The sequence below is a fragment of the Mastomys coucha genome, unplaced genomic scaffold (assembly GCF_008632895.1).
Source record: "Mastomys coucha isolate ucsf_1 unplaced genomic scaffold, UCSF_Mcou_1 pScaffold7, whole genome shotgun sequence".
In the NCBI taxonomy this organism is placed as follows: Eukaryota; Metazoa; Chordata; class Mammalia; order Rodentia; family Muridae; genus Mastomys; species Mastomys coucha.
In genome coordinates, this window is record NW_022196913.1 from 25,830,455 (window position 1) to 25,857,431 (window position 26,977).

Genomic DNA, 26,977 nt, shown 5'->3' on the forward strand with positions numbered 1-26,977 from the left:
ATGTGAGGGAGTTAAGCAAGCTGCCAAGGGAGCTTTTTCCTGATGAGCAGTGAGAGAAAGATGTTCCATCTCTTCTTACATGCAGCAATGGGGTTAGAATATCCTTTTTATAAGATGACTTAACGAATTAAGCTCAGGGAAAGGGCTAGTTCAGTGTTTTCAACAACACTCTAAACACCTTTATCAATACGGGAGTGGTCAGAGCTGAAGCATGAGTTTAAACCACTGGAGCAAAACACTCCACAGGGCAGTCAGAGGACTCCATTCTCCATCAGCATGCTAGGAAGAGGAGGGCAGCCTGAGTGTGCCTTTTAGCTTATCTTTTCCACATCTCTTAGTTTTTGCTTAAGGAGACTCTCTTGATCAACCTTTTAAAGGCATCCTTAACCTCTTTGTTCCTAAGTGTGTAGATAAGGGGGTTCAGCATGGGGGCAATAATTCCATAGAAAAGTGAAACCATCTTTCTCCTGTTCTTGGAGTGTGGTGATGGTGGTAGTAGGTACATGGAGACAGCTGTACCATAAAACAGTGATACCACTATTAGATGGGAGCTACAGGTTCCAAAAGCCTTTTGTCGACCTTCGGCAGATTGGATTTTCAGGATTGCACGGGCTATAAATGCATATGATGTAAGGATGAGAGTGAGAGGTGTTAGGTGGAAGAACACACTCACAAAGAACAGTTCAGCTTCATTTGTTGTTATATCAGCACAGGATAACTTGAGCAGTGCTGGCACTTCACAGAGAAAGTGATCTATGACATAGTGGCCACAGCGTGGCAACTGGAGAGTTAAAATGGACAGCCACACTGAGTTTCCAAAGCCAATGATCCAGGATACAGCTGCCAACTGAAAGCAGAGCCGTTGGTGCATGATGACTGAGTAATGGAGAGGCCGACAGATGGCTACAAACCTGTCAAAGGACATGACTGGCAGCAGCACACACTCGGTAGCCCCCAATGCCAGAAACATGAAAAGCTGGACCACACAGCCACCAAAACTTATTACTTTCCTAATGCTGCGTAAGTTTACCAGCATTTGTGGAACTGTGCATGTGATGTAACAAAGATCTATGACTGACAGATTAGTCAAAAAGAAGTACATGGGAGTGTGGAGTTTGGGATCCAAACGGGACACCAGAATAATGTTGACATTTCCAAAGATGGTCACTATGTAAGATGTCAAGAAGACCACAAAGAGTGGAAACTCCAGCCACGGTTGATCAGAAAAACCTAAGAGAATAAATTCTTCTGTGGTGCTCTTGTTTGCCCAAGTCATGATTAAGGTTTTAACATATGTTTTCCTGAAACACAAAAATTCATGAAGTCAATGTACACATTTTCACTATTATGTTTAACATAATTACATTTAGCATGTATTTATTAGCTTTTCCAATTGTTTAAAACCACATATTATTTAACTGTTGTAGTTACGTACTCTCATTCTACAACCCAATGGAAAATACTTATGCAACTGGCATTGCTACCAAAGTACACACAAAACTCATGCAGTTCAATTACAAGTAAACCAGTTATTTGAGTATTTCTAAAGTTTCTGTGCCCATGCCCACACCTCTAAACTTAAAGCTAAAATTTAAAAAGCAAACTCCTGACTTAGATACATTTTTAATGTTTTTTCTTTGATATTTTTGCTATTATTTTGTTTGTAGTAATTCCCACATAGCTATTAGCAGGAATATTGATTCATAATCCTGACTACATTTTTTTACTTTTTTTGTCAAAAGCACCCACATTTCTAGTTACTTAATGGAGCTATAATAATAAAAGCAGCATGGTATTGGCATAAAAAACAGACATGTTGATCAATAGATTAGAATTAAGGACCCATGCACACACTCACACTCTTACTAACACCTAAGTTTTGACAAAGAGAGCAATAATACACACTGGAGGAAATATAGCATCTTCCACCAATGATGCTGGTCAAACCTGATAACTATATGTAAAATGAAGCTTGATCTTTATCATTCATCCTGTACAAAACTCAGCTTCAAATGGATCAAAGACTTCAACATAAGACATGATATCCTGACTCTGATAGAGGAGAAAGTAAGGGTTATCCTTGAACTCATTGGCATAGGAAAGGACTTACTGAACAGGACCCTGATGGCACAGATTTTAACATGAACAATTAGTAAATGTGACCTCATGAAACTAAAAGACTTCTACATAGGAAAGGGCATCATCGTTCCAATGATGAAGCAGCCTAAGAGATAGGACTCTTTTGTTTTGTTTCTGGGTATATGGTTAACAAGGGGCTGGTATCTAAATATACAAAGAAATAAAAAAAGTAAAAATTAAGAAAATAAAAGTAGGACATGAAACTAAAAAGAAAATAGAAAAGCAAGGGAGATATGAGAGGAAAAGAGAAGGAAGGAAGGAAGGAATGAAGAAAGAAAGGAAGGAAGGAAGGAAAAAAGGAAAACATTGCACTGGTAGGAATTCTGACGCAGAATGAATGAATGGGTAAGGAGAGATGACACAATTTCAGGATTTCCTCAGTTTTTCCAGTGTTGTAAATGCCCTCACGCTCATAGAACTATGAGAACTGTGCTGTCCTATGAGTAATAAAACCATATTCATCCTTCCAAGTGTTCTTGTTTAGATGAAAGGCTATAGATTCTCCCTAACAATACTCTTGAAGAGTGATATAGTCTCAAATATTATTGTGAAGGTGTCTCAATATAACGATATATGTGGCGGGTGAGTGGGCATTCTATTCCAGGCTAGTCTTCAATGTGGTATTTATTTGTTAGAATTCAGTCCCAACCAGACTTTCAAGATGTGATTGATAATAAAATAATTAACTTCTTACCCATATAACTTTCTGTAATTACAAAAGCAATGAGCTTTCTTCTGTCCTTCTGAACATACTATGTGTGGTGGCATTTGCCAGTGCAAATAATATCTCCCCCTGACCCTCAGTAGTTAGGGCACTAAAAAGAGTCACGTCAAAGGAGAGGGAGACATAACAATAATGGCTGAAGACAATAATGGCAGAAAGGAGGGGAGATTGCAGAGTCTCTAAGTGTTACTGCACTGAACTTTTCTCACTTTACGGTCATATCTTTTCATTCTGCAAACATTTGATCATCTTGATAAAAATCCATTATGAAAAAGGAGATTGTTGAGGGTGGAGAGATGGCTCAGTGGTTAAGAGCACTAGCTGCTCTTCCAGAGATCCTGAGTTCAATTCCCAGCAACCACATGATTGCTAACAACCATATGTAGTGGGGACTGATGCCCTTTTCAGGTGTGTCTGAAGACAGTTACTGTGTACTCATATACATTAAATAAATAATAAATAATGCAAAAGTTTATTTAAGTAAAAAACTGAAGTATCCTTTTGTATTGAGTAAGTTTAAGCATCTTGAATTGTTAGTATGGTCAGTGTGTGAAAATGAAAGGGTGTGTTGGCAGTTGAAACAAACTCAGAACACTGTGTCTCTGAAATTGTAACATAGAGGCAGGCTGGCTATCATCTACCTGGCTATAATGGAGTCCACTGTCTGGGCTGAGAAACTGAAAGGACTCATGACCCACTTTTTTCTGCAGAGAGGAGTTCCATTTTCAACATTTGTAGACAACATTTTTCAACAATCCCAGTAGGAAAACTATTAAAATCCTAGACTGAACTTCTCTTTTCCAGCTGGAGTGTCAGGCTAAATGACAAGAGTAATTTTTTTTCATTAAACCTCATAATTTAGCTTGAAAAAATATCAAAGTTGACTGTGTCTTCTCCATTTGCACAAAGGCCAGGTAGTGGGGAAATCTCACTTTAAAGGTTCACAGATGCCATTTTATAAGCTGCAGGCAGCAATCAGGTGAGCACTAAGGCTGTTTGGCTCCTAAATTTGTTTTCCAGTAGAGAACTAATGCATGTTCCCAGATACTCACTGTGAGACAAGGAAATGGAATGAAGAAACTGAGACTGAGTCAAATTTTCCTAAGTTCTGTGATGGTAAGCATTCTGTAGGACACATGGCCAAGCGCCCTATTTCACTTTCTCTTTTTCCAGTATGCTTTGCACAACGTTTTAAGAGGGTACTCTACGTACCTCACTTGGAGCCTTGGGACCCTGTGGCTTGTATCTGTTTCTAATTCAAGGAGCTTTGGAATAAAATGTGGATGCTTTAAAAGTAATGCAGCTCCAGGAACATCTTCATAAGCTCTTTAACATCAGCCTGATGTGATGAAGGGTTCTCCACCCCCTCATTCTACTGTTCGGTTAACAGGTTATGAGATCTTTCTTCAAGGGTAAATCAGAAAACAAGAGAATAAGAACGTCTTGCAGGCAACTGTCACAAGTGTTTTCCTGGCATTGGGTTGCAGAATGGGCAATCAGAGTCTGGTTTCAGAGTCCTCCTCACCAAGGCTCCACAGCAAGTGACTAGAGGGAGATTCCTCAAGTGCTGCTCTGTGCTCTGGCTTGTCCACAAGGACAGCAACCCTTGGGTGGTATAAGCAAGAGTGATGCCCAGTGGGGGTTCTCTGTGACTTGGCCTTTCCTCTTTCCCTCATGTTCTGTACTCTTTCCCTGGGGACCTTCTCCTCACCTGTGTCCAAGACAAAAGGGAATGACAATAGGGACTGAAATACTTTCTGTGGTAAAGATTCAGTTTTGTGCCATCAAGGTAGGCATTTGTTTCCTCTTGTAAAGAAGCCAAGAGAATTCTGTGAACCTACAGAAAACTGCATTTGCTCTGGAATTGGATTTGAGATCAGTGCTTATGCAATGGACACTGAAGATTTCCTATGGAAATGTTTTTATTACCTCAATTCATCAAAGGATACTTTTGTTTCCTACAGATCCAAATAATCCTTTCTTCCATAGCTTTTGCTTAGTTAATCTGTCTTTCTTTGCTCAATGCATTTTTGCACAGTTATTGCAAGCTTAAACATTTGATTTATCCTTTCAATAATCTCTAATAAAGATTCATTTTATATATAGTCTCATATTACTTTTTCAAATGAATAGTTATGAGAAAAAGAAAGTATGCCTGTGTTATTACTCCAGAAACTATAGATAATATTGTCAACTCTTTTCTATTAAATTATCATGTATTATATTATCTATTATATCTTGTATTATATTATCAAGAAACTATAGATCATATTGTCAACCCTTTTCTATTATGTCATCTTCTATATCTTTTATTATATTATCCAGAATATTATATTGCCAGCCTTTTTCTATTATATGATCTTCTATTATATTATCTATAATAAGGACAACTGACTGTGGAAAGTCATCTGTCACATAAGGAAATGCCGTCAGCAGTGCCTCATGTCACCAGTGCTACTGAAGGAGAAATGAGTACTCACAACACATTGCTTACTGGCCTTCTAGAAGTGAATAGAAAAAAATCTTTAACAAGTATTTTGTTACCCTAGCAATTCTCGCTTATGGAAATCTAACTTGTAAAATGAATTTCTGGCTTGTAAATATGGAATACAGCAAGCATTTTATTGAAGCAATGCTTGTAATGGCAAAGTGTGGAGGGAAGATCTCTCTCTGTCTCTGTCTCTCTCTGTGTCTCTCTCTCTTTCCCTCTCTGTCTCTCTGTCTCTCTCCCCCCTCCGCAGGAAACAAAGTTATAAATTTTAGGAACCAGAAGTACTCAAATGTGATATTGTTAAGTGAGAAAATAGTGTGATAGAAGAAAGAACAGCAAAATGTCAATTATGGAGTAAATGATTGAAATATAATCTGAAGTATTTTACTCCCATTAAGGACTGTACTACAGCAGAGAAAAGTAAAGAATTCTTTGATACTTACCAGGACCATCAGAAAGAAACAGAGATATATGTCTGTGGAAGGAACATATATCAAGCAAAAAGAGAAAAACTTGAACTCATCCCAATAAAACTAGTCAATATTTTTATACTCTCCAGACTATTGACTGTACTTACTTTGATATAAGAGACTAGAGGAAGAAGCTGGCTACAGGAAGATGGCAAGTCCTTGCAATACATAAGCAAAATAAATTGTGGGTGTTTATTAATGTATTTAGTCTTAAATTAGTTTGAAGTTCATCTTGAACTTGCAATCCTGCCTGGGAACCTCCTATGCTGAGAGTACAGTCAAAAATCAGTGTGCCCATTTGATGTGGTGCTGGGGTTGAACCAGCATGATAGATAAGCATTCAATATACAAACTACACATGCAGTCCAAGAAATAGAATTTTCAAAGAAGAACAAAAGGTTAGCAAGTTTTTAGTTTGCAGAATGGAGCAGGATGAATGACTTTTTAAATTTTAATAGTTTCCCCCCTCCATGGTAATAATGGTTATAGGTTTTTTCAATTTTTATTATTTTATTTATTTGCATTCCCATCATTGCTCCTTCTCATGGTCTCCTTTTTTTACCATTCCTCATCCTATTCCTCCTCCCCCTGGCCTGGAGCCTCAAGCCTCTTGAAAGTCAAGCACATCTTCTCCACCTGAGGCCTGACCAGGCAGATCTCTGCTATATATGTGCTAGGGGCCTCAGACTGGCCTGTGTATGCCCTGGTTGGTGGCTCAGTCTCTGGGAGCTCTCTTGGGTCTGGGTAAGTCGAGACTGCTAGTCTTCCTATGGGGTCGCTCTCCCCTCAGCTTCTTCAATTCTTCCTGTAACTCTTCTATGTGGTCACAACTTCAGTTCAATGTTTGTGTGTAAGTATTTGCTTCTGTCTCAGTCAGCTGCTGGTGGTAGGGCCTCTCAGAGGACAGCTAGGCCAGGCTCCCATCTGTAAGCACATCATAGCATCAGTAATAGTATCAGGCTTTGGTGCCCTCCCATGAGATGGATCCCAAGTTGGGCCAGACATTGGACCACTTTTCCCTCAGTCTCTTCTCCACTTTTGTCCCTGCAATTCTTTTAAACAGGAACAGTTCTGGGTTAGAAATTTTGACTGTGAGTTTTTATATAATTTTAATAGAATCTTTGGGAATTTCATGTCATAAACCCCAATACCATTCATTTCCCAGTCTTTCTATATCTGTTCTCTACCTTTGTAATATCCCTCAATAAATAAAAATGAATATTCAAAAAAAACAAAACAAACAAACCATCTTTCTAACCATCTTTCTGACCTCACTGGGCAATGACCTGCTCTGTCAACTGCAGACTTCTGTGTATGTACAGTTTTTCCTTCCTGTCCATCACGGTGCATGTAGCACTCCACTCCTCAGAACAGGCTCTTCACATGCTTCAGCAGGTCATAGATGGAGAAGATGTTGTGGAGCTGGGCCTGGATAATATGTGAGTTGGTCAGCCTGCCGGCACTCCTGTCCCACACCAGAGCAGCCAGCTCTCCTGCACCACTCTTGTGAGGGTATAGCCAGCTCAGACACATGAGGCAGCCTGAGGACCAGGGCCACTGGGGACCAGCTCTTCCATATAATTCTGATGAAGGACAGTGGCAGTTCTCCTGCAGACATGCCTTGAGTGTGGCTGGTGAGAGGTAGGGTCAGCTCTCCTGCTCTCCCATGGCCACACTTCCAAGACTAGCTCTACTGAACCCAGCCCACCACAGCAAATAATGTAATAGTTATTTAAATGTTCAGAGATATTATTTTTAAGACACTAGATTTGGGAATGAATCTGCAGAGTTTTGAAAATAAAATCAACTTTCTGGTTTTCACCTGTGCCCTGGAGCTGACCCTGTGCCAAGCTTTCCATACCAAAATCCTGCTGAGAGAGAGCTGAACTCCCAGGAGTGCTGACATACCTGAGAACACTGGTAAGACCGCCACTTCTGCTCAAATACCTGGCCCAAGATTAACCCACCCAGAGCCATCAGGACACAGGAACTGAGGAGCAGCTAGGGACGAGATCCTTCTGATCTCTGTCTGCACCCCAGAGCTGATCCTGTGCCACAGCTCTCCATAACCAAATTCTGCCTGGAGAGAGCTGGTCTCCAAGGAGTGCTGACACACAGGCTTACAGGAAGGACAAACCACAGTCTGAGAGAGCAAGAGCAGCTAACATCACAGCTAACCAGATGGCGAGAGGCAAGGGCAAGAACATAAGCAACAGAAACCAAGGCTATTTGTCATCATAAAAACCCAGTTCTCCTACTACAGCAGGCCCTGGATACCCCAACACACTGGAAAAGCAAGACTCTGATTTAAAAATCACATCTCATGATGATGATAGAGGACTTTTAAGAAGGACATAAATAACTCCCTTAAAGAAACACAGGAGAACACAGGTAAACAACTAGAAGCCCTTAAAGAGGAAACACAAAAATCCCTTAAAGAATTACAGGAAAACACAACCAAATGGGTGAAAGAACTGAACAAAACCATTCAGGATCTAAATATGGAAATAGAAACAATAAAGAAATCACAAAGGGAGACAACCCTGGAGACAGAAAATCTAGGAAAGAGATCAGGAATCATAGATGCAAGTATAATCAACAGAATTTAAGAGATAGAAGAGAGAATCTCAGGTACAGAAGATACTATAGAAAACATTGACTGTGGAGAGCTTTTGGGGACCACATTCAAGCTCAGTCAGGGATCTAATTTTAGGCTACAACAGGGAAGTAAGTTCAGGTAGGAATCTAATTTTAGGCTAAAGAAGTAGGCTTCAGGCATAAATATGACTTTGGGTTAGGACAAGGAAGTAGGCTCAGATATCTTGGTCATTCTGATAAGCCCTTAGAAACAGTGATCACAGGACGTTGTTTATTGCATTGCTTGTTCCTTGACTATCTGTGTTTATTGTACTGCTTGACCTTACTACTTGCATGTAATTAAAATTATATAAAAGTGGATTGGGAAAAGCATAAACCCACCTGAGCCTCAGAACTGGCTGGGGTCATGCTAAGTGTTGTCTAATTGTCTTTTTTCTTTTTAATCATCACTCCTATTCTGGAGTACTTGTTGACTGAGCTGGCTTGGTCAATTGACACAACAGTCAAATGAAATGCAAAAATCTCCTAACCCAAAACATCCAGGAAATCCAGGACACAAAAAGAAGACCAAACTTAAGGATAATAGGCATAAAAGAGAGTGAAGATTCCCAAATTAGAGGGCCAGTAAATATCTTCAACAAAATTATAGAAGAAAACTTCCCTAACCTAAAAAAAGAGATGCCTATGAATATACAAGAAGCCTACAGAACTCCAAATAGACTGGACCAGAAAAGAAATTCCTCCCGCCACATAATAGTCAAAACACCAAATGCAGTAAACAAAGAAAGAATTTTAAAAGCAGTAAGGGAAAAAGGTCAGGTAACATATAATGGCAGGCCTATCAGAATTACACCAGACTTCTCACCAGGAACTATGAAAGCTAGGAGATCCTGGGCAGATATCATACAGACCCTAAAAGAACACAAATGCCAGCCCAGGCTACTATACCCAGCAAAACTCTCAATTACCATAGATGGAGAAAACAAGATATTCTATGACAAAACAAAATATATATAATATCTCTCCACAAATCCAGCCCTACAAAAGATACTAGATGGAAAAATGTAACACAAGGAGAAAAACTACACCCCAGAAAAAGCAAGAAAGTAATTGTCTTTCAACAAACTCAAAAGAAGATAACCACACAAATATAATTCCACCTCTAACAACAAAAATAAGGGGAAGCAAGGCTCAGGCCTCACAAGTGGCAGAGCAGCTGAGACAGGATCCTCTCAACCTCCATCGACAACCTAGGAGTGACAGCGGTCCATCCGCAGCCCTCTCTGCCCATTTCCTGCAAGCAGAGAACATGTCTTCAGGGAGTGCTTTAGGGTGAGAACCATTCTCTCTTCAGTGACTTTCTAAGGCGGGACCAGCCAGGAGGCAAAGGCCTCACAAGTGGCAAAGCAGCCTGGTCAGGATCCTCTCAACCTCTGTCCACACCTAGGAGGGACAGCAGATCCACAGCCCTCTCTGCACCTTTCCCACAAAACCATCCAGGCCCTAAAAATGGAAGTAAAAACCGTTAAGAAATCACAAAGAGAAACAACTCTGGAGTTAAAAATCTTAGGAAAGAAGTCAGGAAACATAGATGCAAGCATCACCAATAGAATACAAGAAATAGAAGAGAGAATCTCAGGCACAGAAGATACCATAGAAAACATTGATACAACAATCAAAGAAAATGCAAAATGCAAAAAATTCGTGACCCAAAACATCCAGGAAATCCAAGACACAATGAGAAGACCAAACATAAGGATAATAGGAATAGAAGAGAGTGAAGACCTCCAACTTAAAGGGCCAGTAAATATCTTCAACAAAATTATAGAAAGAAACTTCCCTAACCTAAAGAAAGAGATGCCCATGGACATACAAGAAGCCTACAGAACTCCAAATAGACTGGACCAGAAAAGAAATTCCTCCCGCCACATAATAGTCAAAATACCAAATGCACTAAACAAAGAAAGAATACTGGCTCACAACCACCCGTAATGAGATCTGACGCCCTCTTCTGGTGTGTCTGAAGACAGCTAAAGTGTACTCATATATAATAAATAAATCTTAAAAAAAAAAAAAGAATACTAAAAGAATACTAAATGCACTAAACAAATACTAGAATACTAAAGTAAGGGAAAAAGGTCAAGTAACATATAAAGGCAGGCCTATCAGAATTATACCAGACTTCTCAACAGAGACTATGAAAGCTAGAAGATCCTGGGCAGATGTCATACAGACCCTAAAAGAACACAAATGCCAGCCCAGACTATTATACCCAGCAAAACTCTCAATTACCATAGACAGAGAAACAAAAGTATTCCATGACAAAACCAAATTCACACAATATATTTCCACAAATCCAGCCTTTCAAAGGATAATAAATGGAAAACTCCAACACAAGGAGGGGAATTACATCTCTGAAAAAGCAAAAGTGTAATCTTCCAAAAAAACTAAAAGAAGATAGCCACATGAACAGAATTCCTACTCTAACAACAAAAATAACAGGAAACAACAATTACTTTTTCTTAATATCTATTAATATCAATGGACTCAATTCCCCAATAAAAAGACATAGACTATCAGACTGGGTACGTTAACAGGACCCAATATTTTGTTGCATACAGGAAACCCACCTCAGTGACAAAGGATAGACACTACCTCAGAATAAAAGGCTGGAAAACAATCCTCCAAGCCAATGATCCCAAGAAAAAAGCTGGAGTAGCCATTCTAATATAGAATAAAATCAACTTTCACCCTAAAATGATCAAAAAAAGATAAGGAGGGGCACTTCATATTCATCGAAGGTATTGTCTACCAAGATGAACTCTCAATTTTGAACCTCTATGCTCCAAATCAAAGGTCATCTACATTCATAAAAGAAACTTTATTAAAGTTCAAAGCACACATTGCACCGCACACAATAATAGCGGGAGATTTCAATACCCCACTCTCTGCAATGGACAGATCATGGAAACAGAAACTAAACAAAGACACAGACTAACAGAAGTTATGAAACAGATGGATTTAACAGATATCTATAGAACTTTTTATCCTAAGACAAAAGGATATAATTTCTTCTCAGCACCTCATGGACAAAAAGAAGCAAATTCACCCAAGAGAAGTCAAAGGTAGGAAATAATCAAACTCAGGGCTGAAATCAACAAAATAGAAACAAAAAGAACTATACAAAGAATCAACCAATTTCTCCAAAATTGACCATACAATTGTTCACAAATCAGGCCTCAACAGATACAAGAAGATTGAAATAATTCCTTGTATCCTATCAGATCACCATGGACTAAAGCTGCTCCTCAATAACAAGATAAACAATAGAATGCCCACATACACATGGAAGCTTAATAATACTCTACTCAATGATAACTTGGTCAAGGAAGAAATAAAGAAAGAAATTAAAGACTTTCTTAAGTTTAATGAAAATGAAGCCACAACATACCCAAACTTGTGGGACACAATGAAAGCAGTCCTAAGAGGAAACCTAATAGCTTTTGGTGCCTCCAAAAAGAAACTGGAAAGAGCATACACCAGCAATTTGACAGCACATCTCAAAGCTCTAAAACAAAAAGAAGCAAATTCACCCAAGAGAAGTCAAAGGCAGGAAATAATCAAACTCAGGGCTGAAATCAACCAAATAGAAACAAAAAGAACTATACAAAGAATCAACCAAACCAGGAGCTGGTTCTTTGAGAAAATCAACAAACTAGATAAACCCTTAGCCAGACTAACTAGAGGGCACAGAGACAGTATCCTTATTAACAAGATCAGAAATGAAAAGGGAGACATAACAACAGACACAGGAAATCCAAAAAATCATGAGGTACTGCTACAAAAGCCTATACTCAACAAAACTGGAAAACCTGGATGAAATGGACAATATTCTAGACAGATATCAGGTACCAAAGTTAAATCAAGACCAGATCAAGGATCTAAACAGTCCCATATCTGCTAATGAAATAGAAACAGTCATTAATAGTCTCCCAGCCAAAAAAAAAGCCCAAGACCACATGGGTTTAGTGCAGAGTTTTATCAAACCTTCAAAGAAGACCTAATACCAATACTCCTCAAACTATTCCACAAAATTGAAACAGAAGGTACTCTACCCAATTCGTTCTATGAAACCACAATTAATCTTATACCTAAACCACACAAAGACCTAGCAAAGAAAGAAAACTTCAGGCCAATTTCCTTATGAATATCGATGCAAAAATACTCAATAAAATTCTTGCAAACCAAATCAAAGAACACATCAAAAAGATCATCCACCATGATCAAGTAGGCTTCATCCCAGGGATACAGGGATAGTTCAGTATACGGAAATCCATCAATGTAATTCATTACATAAACAAATTCAAAGAAAAAAATCATATGATCATCACATTAGATGAGAAAGCATTTGACAAAATCTAACATCCCTTCATGATAATAGTCATGGAAAGATCAGGAATTCAAGGCCTATCCTTAAACATAGTAAAAGCAATATAGAGAAAACCAGTAGCCAACATCAAACTAAATGGAGAGAAACTTGAAGCAATCCCACTAAAATCTGGGACTAGACAAGGCTGCCCACTCTCTCCCTACCTATTCAATATTGTACTTGAAGTCTTAGCCAGAGCAATTAGACAACAAAAGGAGATCAAAGAGATATGAATTGGAAAGGAAGAAGTCAAATTATCACTATTTGCTGATGATATGATAGTATACTTAAGTGACCCCAAAAATTCCACCAGACAGCTCCTAAACCTGATGAACAACTTCAGCAAAGTATATAAAATTAACTCAAACAAATCAGTGGCCTTCCTCTACACAAAGGATAAACAGGCAGAGAAAGAAATTAGGGAAACAACACCCTTCACAATTGTTACAAATAATATAAAATACCTTATTGTAACTCTAGCTAAGCAAATAAAAGATCTGTTTGAAAAGAACTTCAAGTCTCTGAAGAAGGAAATTGAAGAAGATCTCAGAAGATAGAAAGATCTCCCATGCTTGTGGATTGGCAGGATTAATATCGTAAAAATGGCCATCTTACCAAAGGCAATCTACACATTCAATGCAATCCCCATCAAAATTTCAACTCAATTCTTCACAGACTTAGAAAGAGGAATTTGCAAATTCATCTGGAATAACAAAAAACCCAGGGTAGTCAAAACTATTCTCAACAATAAAGGAACCTCTGGTGGAATCACCATCCCGGACCTTAAGCTGTACTACAGAACAATTGTGATAAAAACTGCATGGTATTGGTACAGTGACAGGCAGGTAGATTAATGGAACAGAATTGAAGACCCAGAAATGAACCCATACACCTATGGTCACTTTGATCTTTGACAAAGGAGCTAAAACCATAAATTGGAAAAAAGACAGCATTTTCAACAAATGGTGCTGGCTCAACTGGTGGTTAGCATGTAGAAAAATGCAAATCGATCCATTCCTATATCCTTGTACAAAGCTCAAGACCAAGTGGATCATGGATCTCCACATCAAACCAGATACACTGAAACTAATAGAAAAGAAAGTGGAGAAGAGCCTCGAGCAAATAGGCACAAGGGAAAATTTCCTGAACAGAACACCAATAGCTTGTGCTCTAAGATCATGAATTGACAAATGGGACTTCGTAAAGTCTCAAAGCTTCTGTAAGGCAAAAGACACTGTCAATAGGACAAAAAGGCAACCAACAAATTGGGAAAAGATCTTTACCAACCCTATATCTGAGAGAGGGCTAATATCCAATGTCTACAAAGAACTCAAGAAGTTAGACTTCAGAGAACCAAATAACCCTATTCAAAAATGAGATACCGAGCTAAACAAAGAATTCTCAACTGATGAATACCGAATGGCTGAGAAGCACCTAAAGAAATGTTCAACATCCTTAGTCATCAGGGAAATGCAAATCAAAACAACCCTGAGATTCCACCTTACATCTGTCAGAATGGCTAGAATAAAAAAACTCAGGTGACAGCAGATGCTGGCGAGGTTGTGGAGAAAGATGAACACTCCTTCATTGCTGGTGGAATTGCAAGCTTGTACAACCAGTCTGGGAATCAATTTGGTGGTTCCTCCAGAAGTTGGACATAGTACTACCAGAGGTTCCAGCTATACTACTCCTGGGCATATACCCAGAAGATGCTCCAACATGTAATAAGGACACATGCTCCACCATATTCTTAGCAGCCTTATTTATAATAGCCAGAAACTGGAAACAACCCAGATGTCCCTCAACAGAGGAATGGATACAGAAAATGAGGTACATTTACACAATGGAGTACTAGTCAGCTATTAAAAACAATGAATTTATGAAATTCTTGAGGAAATGGATGGACCTGGAGAATGTCATCCTGAGTGAGGTAACCCAATCACAAAAGAACATACATGTTATACATTCTCTGATAAGTGGATATTAGCCTAGAAGATCAAAATATACATTGTACAATCCATAAACCACAAGAGACTCAAGAAGAAGGAAGACCAAAATGTGGATGCTTCATTCCTTCTTAAAAAGGGGAACAAAATACCCATGGAAGGAGATGCAGAGACTAAATATGGAGCAGAGACTGAAGGGAGGGCACTCCAGCCTGATATAGCTGTCTCCTGAGAGGCTCTGACAGTACCCAACTAATACAGAAGTAGAAGCTCACAGCCATTCATTGAACTGAGTACAGGATCCCCAATGAAGGAGTTAGAGAAAGGACCAAAGGAGCTGAAGGGTTTGCAGCCCCTTAGGATGAATAACAATATGAACTAACTAGTACCCTCAGAGCTCCCAGGGACTAAACCACCAACCAAGGAGTACACATGATGGGACTGATGACTCTGGCAGCATGTATATAGTAGAGGATGGTCAAGTCAGTCATCAACGGGAGGAGAGGCCCTTGGCCCTGTGAAGGTTGTGTGTCCCAGTGTAGGGGAATGCCAGAGCCATTAAGTGGGAGAGGGTGAGCAGAGGGAGGGAACAGGGGTTTGTTATTGCTGTTTTTTTTGTTTTTGTTTTTGTTTTGTTTTTTGGAGGGGAAACTGGGAAAGGAGAAATCATATGACATGTAAATAAAGAAGATATCTAATAAAAAATAAGAGGAAGCAACACTCATTGGTCCTTAATATCTTTTAATATCAATGGACTCAATTCCCCAATAAAAAGATATAGACTAAAAGACTGGTTACATAAACAGGACCCAGCATTTTGCTGCATACAGGAAACCTACCTCAGTGACAAAGACAGACACTACCTCAGAGTAAAAGGCTGGAAAACAATTTTCCAAGCAAATGGTCCCAAGAAAAAAGCTGGAGTATTCTAATATCTAATAAAATCGACTTTCAACTAAAAGTTATCAAAAAAGATAAGGAAGGACACTTCATATACATCAAAGGAAAAATCTACCAAGATGAACTTTCTATTCTGAACATCTAAGCTCCAAATGCAAGAACATGCACATTCATAAAAGAAACTTTACTAAAGCTCAAAGCACACATTGCACCAAGCACCCAATAATAGTGGGTGCTTCAACACCCCATTTTCGTCAATGGACAGATCATGGAAACACAAACTAAATAGAGACAGTGAAATTAACAGAAGTTATGAATCAAATGGATTTAACAGATATCTACAGAACATTTCATCCTAAAACAAAAGAATATACCTTCTTCTAAGCACCTCATGGTAACTTCTCCAAAATTGACCATATAATCAGTCATAAAACAGGACTCAACAGATACAAGAACATTCAAATAGTCCAATACATCCTATTAGATCACCATTGACTAAAGCTGGTCTTAAATTCCAACAAAAACAACTGAAAGCACAGATACACATAGAAGCTGAACAACATCCCACTCAATGATAACTTGGTCAAGGAAGAAATAAAGAGAGAAATTAAAGACTTTTTAGAATTTAATGAAAATGAAGCCACAACATACCCCAACTTATGGGACACAATGAAAGCAGTGCTAAGAGGAAAACTCATAGCTCTGAGTGCCTCCGAAAAGAAACTGGAGAGAGCATACACTAGCAGCTTGACAGCACACCTAAGAGCTCTAGAACAAAAAGAACAAATAGACTAGAGAAAACAATCAAACTCAGGACTAAAATCAACCAAGTAGAAACAAAAGAACTACACAAAGAATCAACCAAACTAGGAACTGGTCCTTTGAGAAAACCAACAAGATAGATAAACCCTTAGCCAGAGTAACCAGAGGGCACAGAGACAGTATCCAAATTAACAAAATCAGAAATGAAAAGGAGACATAACAACTGTAATGGAGGAAATTCAAAAAATCATCAGATCCTACTAGATAAGCCTATATTCAACAAAACTGGAAAATCTGGATGAAATGGACAATTTTCTAGACAGATACTAGGAACCAAAGTTATATCAGTATCAAATAAACCATCTAAACCCTTCTAAAGTCCCAAAAGAAATAGAAGCAATCATCAAAAGTCTTCCAACCAATAAAAGCCCAGAACCAAATGGATTTAGTGCAGAATTCTATCAGACCTTCAAAGAAGACCTAATACAAATACTCTTCAAATTATTCCATAATATAGAAACAGAAGAAACACTAATTTGTTCTATGAAGCTGTAGTTACACTGTTACCAAAACCATACAAAGACCTAACAATGAAAGAGAACTTCAGACCAATTTCCCAAATACCTTGGTGTGGCTCTAACCAAGCAAGTGAAAGATCTGTATGACAAGAACTTCTAGTTTCTAAAGAAAGAAATTGAAGAAGGTCTCAGAAGATGGAAAGATCTCCCATGCTAATAGATTGGCAGGATTAATATAGTAAAAATGGCCATCATGCTGAAAGCAATCTACAGATTCAATGCAATCCCCACCAAAATTCCAAATCAATTCTTTATAGAGTTAGAAAGAGCAATCTGCAAATTCATCTGTAATAACAAAAAACCCAGGATAGCGAAACTATTCTCAACAATAAAATAACTTCTGGTGTAATCACCATCCCTGACCTCAAGCTGTATTACAGAGCAATAGTGATAAAAACTGTATGGTATTGGTACAGAGACAGGAAGGTAGATCAATGAAACAGAATTGAAAATGCAGAAATGAACCCACACACCTATGATCACTTTGATCTTTGACAAATGAGTTAAAACCATTCAGTGGAAAAAAGACTGCACTTTAAACAAATGGTGCTGGTTTAACTGATGGTCAGCATGTAGAAGAATGCACATTGATCCATTCTTATCTCCTGGCACAAAGCTCAAGTCCAAGTAAATCAAGGACCGCCACATAAAACCAGATACACTGAAACTTATAGAGGAGAAAGTGGGGAAGAGCCTTGAACATATGGGCACAGGGGAAAAGGTTCTGAAGAGAACACCAATGGCTTACACGCTAAGACCAAGAATCAACAAATGAGACCTCATGAAATTGCAAAGCTTCTGTAAGGCAAAGGACACTGTTAACAGGACAAAACGGCAACCAACAGATTGGGAAAAGATCTTTACCCATCCTACATCCAACAGAGGGCTAATATCTAATATATACAAAGAACTGAAGAAGTTAGACTCCAGAGAACCAAATAACCCTATCACAAAATGAAGAACAGGGCTAAACAGAGAATTCTCAACTGCAGAAACTCGAATGGCCAAGAAGCATCTAATGTCATCCTTATCATCAGGGAAATGCAAATCAAAAAAACACTGAGATTCACCTCACACCAGTCAGAATGGCTAAGATGAACAACTTAGGTGACAGCAGATGCTGGCGAGTATGTGTAGAAAGAGGAACACTCCTCTATTGCTGGTGCGATTGCAAGGTGGTACAACTACTCTGGAAATCAGTCTGGTGATTCCTCAGAAAATTGGACAAAGTACTACATAAGGACCCAGCTATACCACTCCTAGGCATATACCTAGAAGATGCTCCAGCATGTAATAAGGACACATGCTCTACTATGTTCATAGCAGCCATATTTATAATAGCCAGAAACTGGAAACAACCCACATGTCCCTAAACAGAGGAATGGATCCAGAAAATGAGGTATATTTACACAATGGAGTACTACTCAACTATTAAAAATAATAACTTCATGAAATTCTTAGGCAAATTTATGGATACAGAAAATATTATCCTGAGTGAGGTAACTCAGTCAGAAAAGAACACAGACAGTATGTACTCATTGATAAGTGGATATTAGGCAAAGAGCATGGAATACCCACAATACAACTCACAGACCACATGAAGCTCAAGAAGAAGGAAGACCAAAGAGTGAATACTTCAGTCCTTCTTAGAAGGGGGAACAAAATAATGAAGGGAAGTAGAGGGTGGGAGGGATTTGGAAGGAAGTGAGGAGTGGGAGGGGAAAATACAGAATTAGGTATAGGAAGAGATGGAGGAGATGTACAGAGGGCCAGGAAATTGAACAGAGGTATATAGCAATGGGGGATGGGGAACTGGGGTTAGCAACCAGAAAGTCCAGATGCTAGGAAAGCAAGAGCCTCCCAGAACCCCTCAAGGATGACAGTAGCTGAAATACTCCACAAATGGGAGGGAGAACCTGTCAAGACCATATCCAGAGGTTAGGCATGGACCCTGGTTGAGGGATGGGGCCACCCACCCATATCCAAAATTTTAACCCAGAATTGTTCCTGTCTAAAGGAAATACAGGGACAGAGAGTGGAACAGAGACTGAAGGAAAGGACATCCAGAGACTGCCTCACCTGTGGATCCATCCCACATCCCATTTCCAGACACTATTGCTGATGCCAAGAAGTGCTTGCTAACAGGAGCCTGATACAGCTTTCTCCTGAGAAGCCCTGCCAGATCCTGATCAATACAGATGTGAATGCCCACAGTCAACCATTGGACTGAGCACAGGAACCCCAATGGAGGAATTAAGGGAAGGATTGAAAAAGCTGAAGGGGCTTTATTTGGCATCAATGGGAGAGGAGGCCCTTGGTCCTATGCAGTCTTGATGTCCCAGTGTAGAGGAATGCTAGGGCCGTGAGGTGGGAGTGTGTGGGGGGTGGGGTAGGGGAACAACCTCATAGAAACAGAGTAAGGGGGGATGGGATGGGGGCTTGCAGAGGGGAAACCGGGAAAGGGAACAAGATTTGAAACGTAAACATGAAAATTTCCATGAAAAAAATAAAATCAATATGAGATATTACTTGCCAATTGTTGGTCTTTGTTCCTAGGTAAATATAGCCCTATTCAGAAAGTCTTTTCCTACACCTTTTTGTAGGGAACAGCTTGTGCTTTCTTTCAGATTCAGTGTTTCCAATTCCATTGCAATCTTTGATCTGGTTCGAGCTCATTTTTGTGAACTGTGATAGATATGAGTCTATTTTCATTCTTCTCCATGTGGATATCCAGTTTTCCCTGGACTATTTGTTAAAGATGCTTTCTTTTCCAGCTTATGGTTTTGGTGTCTGTCAGATATCAGATGGCTATAGTTATATGCATTCATGTTTGGGCCCTCTATCATATTCTATTGGTCAGCACATCACTTTGTGCCAGCACCATACTGTGTTTGCTTTTATAGTTCTACAATGTATCTTGAAGTCTAGAAGGGCAATTCCTCTATTACTATTCTTTTTACTCAAGATTGTTTTGGCTATGAGGGGTCTTTTCTGGTTCCATATGACTTTTGATTTGTTTTCTAATATTGTAAAGACACAAAACAAGCATCAACAGGCAATGTTTGTTTGAACAAAACTTCTTGGACAGACAGAAGTGAACTGTACAAGAGAGATCAGCACTAGGATCTCAGGAGATCGATTTTTATTTTATTTTTTTAACCTTTGGTAGTATCTACTTACACAATCCACTCCCCTCCTTTTTAATTGGTGAGTTTAAAGTATGCTATTTACAAATTTTAATACAGTTCTACATATTGTCTATATATGTGTTTAGATGTATATGTGTTGTCCTGCACATCCTACTATGTGTGTGTATGAGTGTGTGTGTGTGTGTGTGTGTGTGTGTGTGTGTGTGTGTGTGTGTGTGTAACTAGTGGTAGTTGGTTCTCTCCTCTTGTGTAAATCCTGGGGATTGAACTGAGGTCATCAGGTTTGGTGGCTGACACCTTTACCTTATGTGGCAGCCCTGCTGATTTCTCGGAGAGGTCTCAACCGACACCAGAGACAGTACCTCGACTCAACTCACCAGGGGTCTGGAGCCAGCTCGAGAGATTAAAGCCAGAACCGAGAACCCAGTATTCATAGGGACTAAAACTTTGATCCGCCCTCCTGCCTGGAGTTCTTGCTTTGATATGCCCGTTTCCCCGCTCTCACCTATCTGCCGAAAGGCTTGACTCTGTTGTCTCAAGAATATATATATTCCGTTTCTCTAAGTAAAGTACACACCTCGATAAGAACACTTTCCTGGTGTCGTCTCTCTTTCCTCCCTACCCGCTTATTTTACAGAATCTCGAGTTCCCCTGTTCGTGAATCACCCACGGAATGAAGTGAAACTGCGGGCCAGTTTCCTTCAGTGGCTGACACCTTTACCTTATGAGGCATGTTGACAGACCCAAACTATCTATATGTCATGTCCTCCCATGCATATTCCCAGCTACAGCAGCTTTAAATAGAAGCTTGTTGGTTTCTTTTTACCATGATTGTTAACAATATGTGACCTGGTCATAATATCCTATAAGCTGGTCTTATAACAGTTAGCTCTGATATCCTGTTGCCACAGGGATAACCCCTTCCTCATCGCTCTAATGTCTCCCTAACACTTTCAAGTGTTAATGTACCATTTTTAAAAATTCTGCTACTTTAATATATTTAAAGGCTTATAATAAAATTGTATCCTTATTCTTATTTCATGGTGAGAAAAATATTAGAAAAAATAATTCTCAGAAAACTCACTCACATACACTCTCATGCTTTTATCAGCTGACCAACCACATCTATGCTTAAGTGTGTGCCTTCTCTCTTAAACTATGGCCTCTTGCCACTACTTAAAACCAACCATTGGATCTTATTCCTGTTCACCCTGCTTCAGTCTTCATTGTTGCAATTTTCATTCCTTTATACGTCATTACTTTATGTCTCAATCACCTTTTTTTTTATCTTATAAACATGTTATAATTTCTCTCATTCTTAAAAATCCTCTTTTGGGGAGGGCACGGGGCTGCAGAGACGGCTCAGCAGTAAAGAGCACTGGCTGCTCTTCTAGAGGTCAATTCCCAGCAACCACATGGTGGCTCACAAATCTGTAATGGGATATGATGCCTTCTTCTTGTGTGTCTGAAGATAGTGACAATATACCAATATACACAAAATAAATAAATAATTCTTTTTAAAAATTCTCTTTTTTTATCTTACAACCCCTTTCTACCCTACTCCCTTTCTTGGCTTTTCAGTTTTCCTCTACTGATGACTCGTGTTAATTGACTGGCTCTCAGTTGTTTCCCCTCCATCTTACATACATTCCCCAGTCAGAGTTCACGCAATCACTCTGCTTTTGCTGGTTTGCTAGGTCTCATGGCACTAAATCTAGTGGTTGGTTTTTAGGTCCACATTTGACAGTTAGCTATATTTAACAGCATGGCTCTCATTCTCCTTCTGCAAACACCTTCTGTTCCATGATGGCCCTTGATCCTGATCCTCTTTGACTTTCTCCATCCTTCTTTTTGGCTCCTTCCCATCATCCTGATCTAAAGGTGCACACATTGCTCCCTCTGCTGGGAACACTCTCGAGGGATGTCTGACCTGCTGCTTCCTTATCTCTATCATACAGATCTTTCTGGGGTGCACTTTCTGTGGTCTTGCAAAATGCAGTCCTTCCCTAGTCCTAACTGTGCCATGATCTGACATGCTTACATGTTTACAGATGTTACTACAGAGGGGCTCCCCTTATTTGTTCACATTTTTCTCTTTATTGCAGAATGGAAAGTCAATGCAGTGATGATGTGTGCAACACTTCAATGTTTTGTTCCGGTACCTAGAACTTGTTTTCAGGGCTTTTGCATCTTTGATATCAGGATGAGAAGGAGAATAGTGTGATAAGCATTTCACAAGCTATTTGTGACAATTCTAAGAGTTTAAGTGTCAAAGTAAATGTAAACACAAGCACTCAGAGGCATGCAGGCTAACTTTCATTTTTATTAGAGGAAATTTAAGAGCAGATCAAAGTAATATGCAAAACTGTGCATAGTGGATAGAATCCTAAGGATCATTTTGACCCAAACATCTATTCAAAATAGCAATTGGTAAGGATGATTCAGGTAATATCCTGACATATATTACATGAAAGGACTCATAGGGCATAAGATAAAATAGTTTTTTATATTTTATTTTGAGTGATATTCTACAATACTCATAAGAGTATAGGACAATCAAGGTATTTTAAAATTTTCCTTCTTTATGCCTTAGTAGTATTCTTTATAAATTATTCTATAAAGGAATAATTTGTAGGAATGTTAGTAAGACATAGTGATGTTTTCCTCATGAGTTCTCACCTTGTTAGTCCCTATAATCTATTACAATATTAAATATTTTAGATAAGAATGAGGTAAAACAAAATAAGTCTTATGGGAAACTAATTCATCTGGAGTTGCCTTAAAGGGCTTGCCAAGTTTGTGTATCTATAGAAATAATCTACTTTGTCTTTCAGTTTTTTCCTTGCCACTTTGTGTGACCTTGATGTCAATATAAATAAAAGAGTAACTTAAGAAGGGTCTGTTCTTGGCTTGTAGTTTAAAGGGGATTAATACTCGAGCGCAGAAAGGAACCCCTGGCAGTAGTATCACTGGGCTCCTCACAGCCTCAGATATCAGTGGAACAGGAAGCAGAATATGCAGACAAGGAAGTGGGGGAGGGCTGAAAACTGCAAGGCCAGCTCTCAGTGACCCACTTCCGTTAGTGAAGCTCCATGTTCCACAGTGTTCCACAACTTTCCCGCACAGTATCACCAGCTGGGCACCTAGTGTCCAAACAGGGAGCCCATTTGGATATTTACATAGCTACAGTGTCAACTGCTCAAAATAATTTCTGTGACAGCAGAGGGAGGCACTGTTGTCAATAATGTAAACATGAACAGATCAATATTCAGAGAATAACCAGTCACAGGTATTACAACAATCCCCACAACTTGTCTCAATTCTTTCTTTCTCTATTCAAGACATTTCCATAATGTCTTGAATAATATAGGAAGAGTGGAGAAATGAAATCAAACATTTGAAGCAAGACGACCCCTCTGTCTTCTCTTGGCATTGATGGGTTAAATATTAACAAAAGCTTTCTCCTCTTAATCTTGCTTTACATGTTTTCTCCTTCAGTCTTTCTTGCTTGAAAGTAAACATGAATCATTAAGGTCAATTATGTATATGACTCAAAATACACAGTCTCTATGAGTCAGTTTTGGTGTTGGAGATATTAAAACTAGACAACTGAACCATTTGTTTTGGCTCTTGATTGGGCATTTGGCACTAGAAACACACATCTGAATTTTCTAGGAAGGAAAAAAGACAATATTTCTTCTGTATTACTTCTAAGATCGTTCTTTTCATATTTATTAAGGACTCACTAGCAGTCATTGTGATTTTTAAGAAGTGCTAATACCAATTCCAGTTGGTATTTTGTAAGGATAGATTATTGTTGTATCCAGGTTAGAATCCCTTGATGATGAGTGCTAAGTTGGGGGAACTTGAAAGGACACAATGGTTTTCAATGTAAGAGGAGTGTCATATTTTTTCAACCTATCCTTTCTTTTCTTCTGTAGTCCTAGACCATTCCTAGGTATATAAAGAAGGTGGGTAAAAAGACAACACCTAAATGTGTTCATTCCTTGCTAGGCTTCTATGCTCCCCTTCCCTAGCACTTTCTTTATGGCCTCTTTGACATCTTTGTTTCTCAGAGTGTAGATCAAGGGGTTAACACTAGGAGTGACTATGGTGTAGAAAAGAGTAAGAAACTTGCCCTGGTCTTGGGAGTAAGTGTTTGCCGGCTGGAGGTACATGTATATGATGGTGCCATAGAAGAGAGAGACAACGATTAAGTGGGAGCTGCAGGTGTTGAAGGCTTTCTTTCGCCCAGCAGCTGACTTGATCCTAAGCACCGCTCGGGCAATGTAACCATAGGAGATAAGGATGAGGATGAGCGGTGCCAAGATGATGAAAATAGCCAACGCAAAAGCCAGTGCTTCCAAGGCCATAGTGTCCACACAGGCCATGCCAATCAGGGCTGGCATCTCACAGAGAAAGTGGTCCACCCGCCTGTGTCCACAGCGTGGCAACATCAGCGTCTGGGGTGCCATGATGAGAGAATTGCCAAAGCCGCTCAACCATGCCACTGAAGCCAGCTGCCCGCAGAGACGAGGGTGCATGATGACGGTGTAGTGCAGGGGCTTGCAGACAGCAGCATAGCGGTCATACGCCATGACAGCCAGGAGGACACACTCTACCCCTCCCAAGGCTAAGACAAAGTACAGCTGGATGGCGCAACCCACGTAGCTGATGGTCTTGTCTGGACCCCAGAGGTTGTAGAGCATCTGTGGGATGGAGCCCGTGGTGAAACACATGTCCAGGAAAGAGAGATTGGCCAGAAAGAAATACATGGGTGTGTGCAGCCGAGAGTCCAGAGCTGAAAGCAAGATGATGGTCATGTTGCCAAGAAGAGTGAGCAGATAAAAGGAGAGAACTACCACAAAGAGGATGAGCTCTAGGTGAGGACGGTCAGAGAAGCCCACCAGGATGAAGCCTTCAAAAGAACTCGTGTTTTCCTTTTCCATCACTTGCAACCACATGCTACCTAGGGGGAGAAAGACTAGTGTTGGTGATGATGACTGCAGATGTGATTTCTTAAATTAGTAAAACCGTACCTTTTCAGATATGCTAGTTATCTAGCCTAAAGTTTCAACAGGCACTGATCTAACTCGTTTGGTCTGGAAAGCATCACATGTGAGTTCTTAAAGCTCCAACTTGTGATGCCTTGTCAACATTTTGCATCACTGTTTTTCATCATCAGGCTATAAAACATTATTTACAAAAGGTTATTGATGCCAAACATGGCAATGCCTGCTTGTTACCCTAGCAGCCCAGAGGCAGAAGAAACAGGAGGATCAGGAGTTCAAAGCCAAAGATCTGGAGGCAAGACTGAGTTACAGAAAAACCTATCTGCAAAAATGTCTGATTCTTTGGAAAGGAATCAACACTCAAAAAATTCCATCACTTTTAAAAAATGGGGAAATGCCAAATTGTCCTAGTAGTCTATAGCCCGTGGGTAGGATAAGGGCTTGTCCGTAAGATCAGAGACACAGATTTCCTTTCAGGTGAAGTCTTGTTCTGAAAACCATCTCCTTACTCCTGAGAAGTCTAGAATCCAATACAAACCCAAGAGGGTAGAAGTGACCCAGCAAAATAGTGGAAAGAAGCTTATCTCGTCTTTAGTCACATCTGTACCTGCTAATCCCATCCATCCTGCTGACTGAAAAGTGACCTTAATACCCTGTCAGACAAGATAACAACTATGGTACATCCCTACTACAACATTCTCTGTCCAGCCTTACCGCTATGATTAAAATTGTAGCTTACATCACTATGGTGTAGGATCAGGTGACTCATTCGGGGAAAGCTTTCCCACAAAGACTAAAAGGACAAGAAAAGCCCTAGAGCCCGTCTTAACTGAGTGAATGCTGAGCATCCACTTGGCAGCCCTGCTTTATACTTACATCGAACTCTGTTTCTAGGAAATCTATACTTAATATTTTCATAGCATTAGAAGATTTTGTATCCTCCGTAGTACTTTACACTCTTGGGTTTGGCTCTGATTTTATGTCTTAGGGCAAATGTCCTGTGCAATACAAATGAGCCAATATTTTTTTTTTTTGTATTTTTCTAAGCAGTTAGTAAAAAGCCACCGGACTGTGACTTTTATTAGAAGCCAGTATAGTCGTTGAGTACACTAGAGCACAAAAAACTATCTGTCTGTCAAACATTGAGAGATACTGAAAATGAGGCTTCAATGAGTGTCTCCAGTTGTCATTGGGTGATGTGATAATTTCAATAAACTCTAGATAGACAGTGCCTTGACAGCTGAGGGGCAATGATTAGGCTGAGGCCAGCAAGGCTTTCCTGCTTCCTCTTTTAAAGCAGAAAGTTAGAACATTACAAATAAAGTCAGGGGTTGGTTAGGAGGGGATGCATGGATACCACCTGATGAAGGGAAAAGTACATCAAATTCTGAGATTCAGAGTGCTCATCATTGTTAAATAGCTATAAGTGTGGCCACAAGGGAATAGCAGTTAATTCTGAATGGTAGAATGCATGTATTTTTTTCTGTTAGTCTTTGTAAATTCTTTTCACATTGAAAACATCTTAAAATAAAACAGAAAATAAATTATGAGTTACAGGCCACTTAAATATTGATGGGACTAATATTACTTAGCTCTTTTGAACTAGGCATAATGTTAACTATTGAATATAGTCTAGCTCACTTCATTTTCTCATTCATCCTAAGAAATCAATAGTTTGATTATTCAACAGTATTGATTAAGCCATTGAGGCCAACCAAATCAAATAAGCAGTCTTGACTCATATAGCTATACTATTAGATCAACTGCAGTTTTATCTTA

General features: G+C 39.4%; 2 protein-coding genes across 2 annotated transcripts; both read right to left on the reverse strand.

The window, feature by feature from the left end:
- Positions 1 to 311: 311 nt before the first annotated feature.
- Positions 312 to 1,276, reverse strand: LOC116082041 (olfactory receptor 11-like). The gene is given in 2 exon segments (XM_031358843.1): positions 312 to 361; positions 364 to 1,276. Coding segments are annotated over 2 exon segments (963 nt in total).
- A 22,920-nt stretch (positions 1,277 to 24,196) lies between these two features.
- LOC116081715 (putative olfactory receptor 2W6) lies at positions 24,197 to 25,150 on the reverse strand. The gene has a single exon (XM_031358354.1). It carries the CDS (start codon positions 25,148 to 25,150, stop codon positions 24,197 to 24,199), a length of 954 nt encoding a protein of 317 aa, XP_031214214.1.
- Between the last annotated feature and the right edge of the window lie 1,827 nt (positions 25,151 to 26,977).

Coding starts and splice junctions, on each gene's coding strand:
- LOC116081715 (XM_031358354.1), bottom strand. CDS start 25,150: ATGTGGTTGCAAGTGATGGAAAAGGAAAACACGAGTTCTTTTGAAGGC.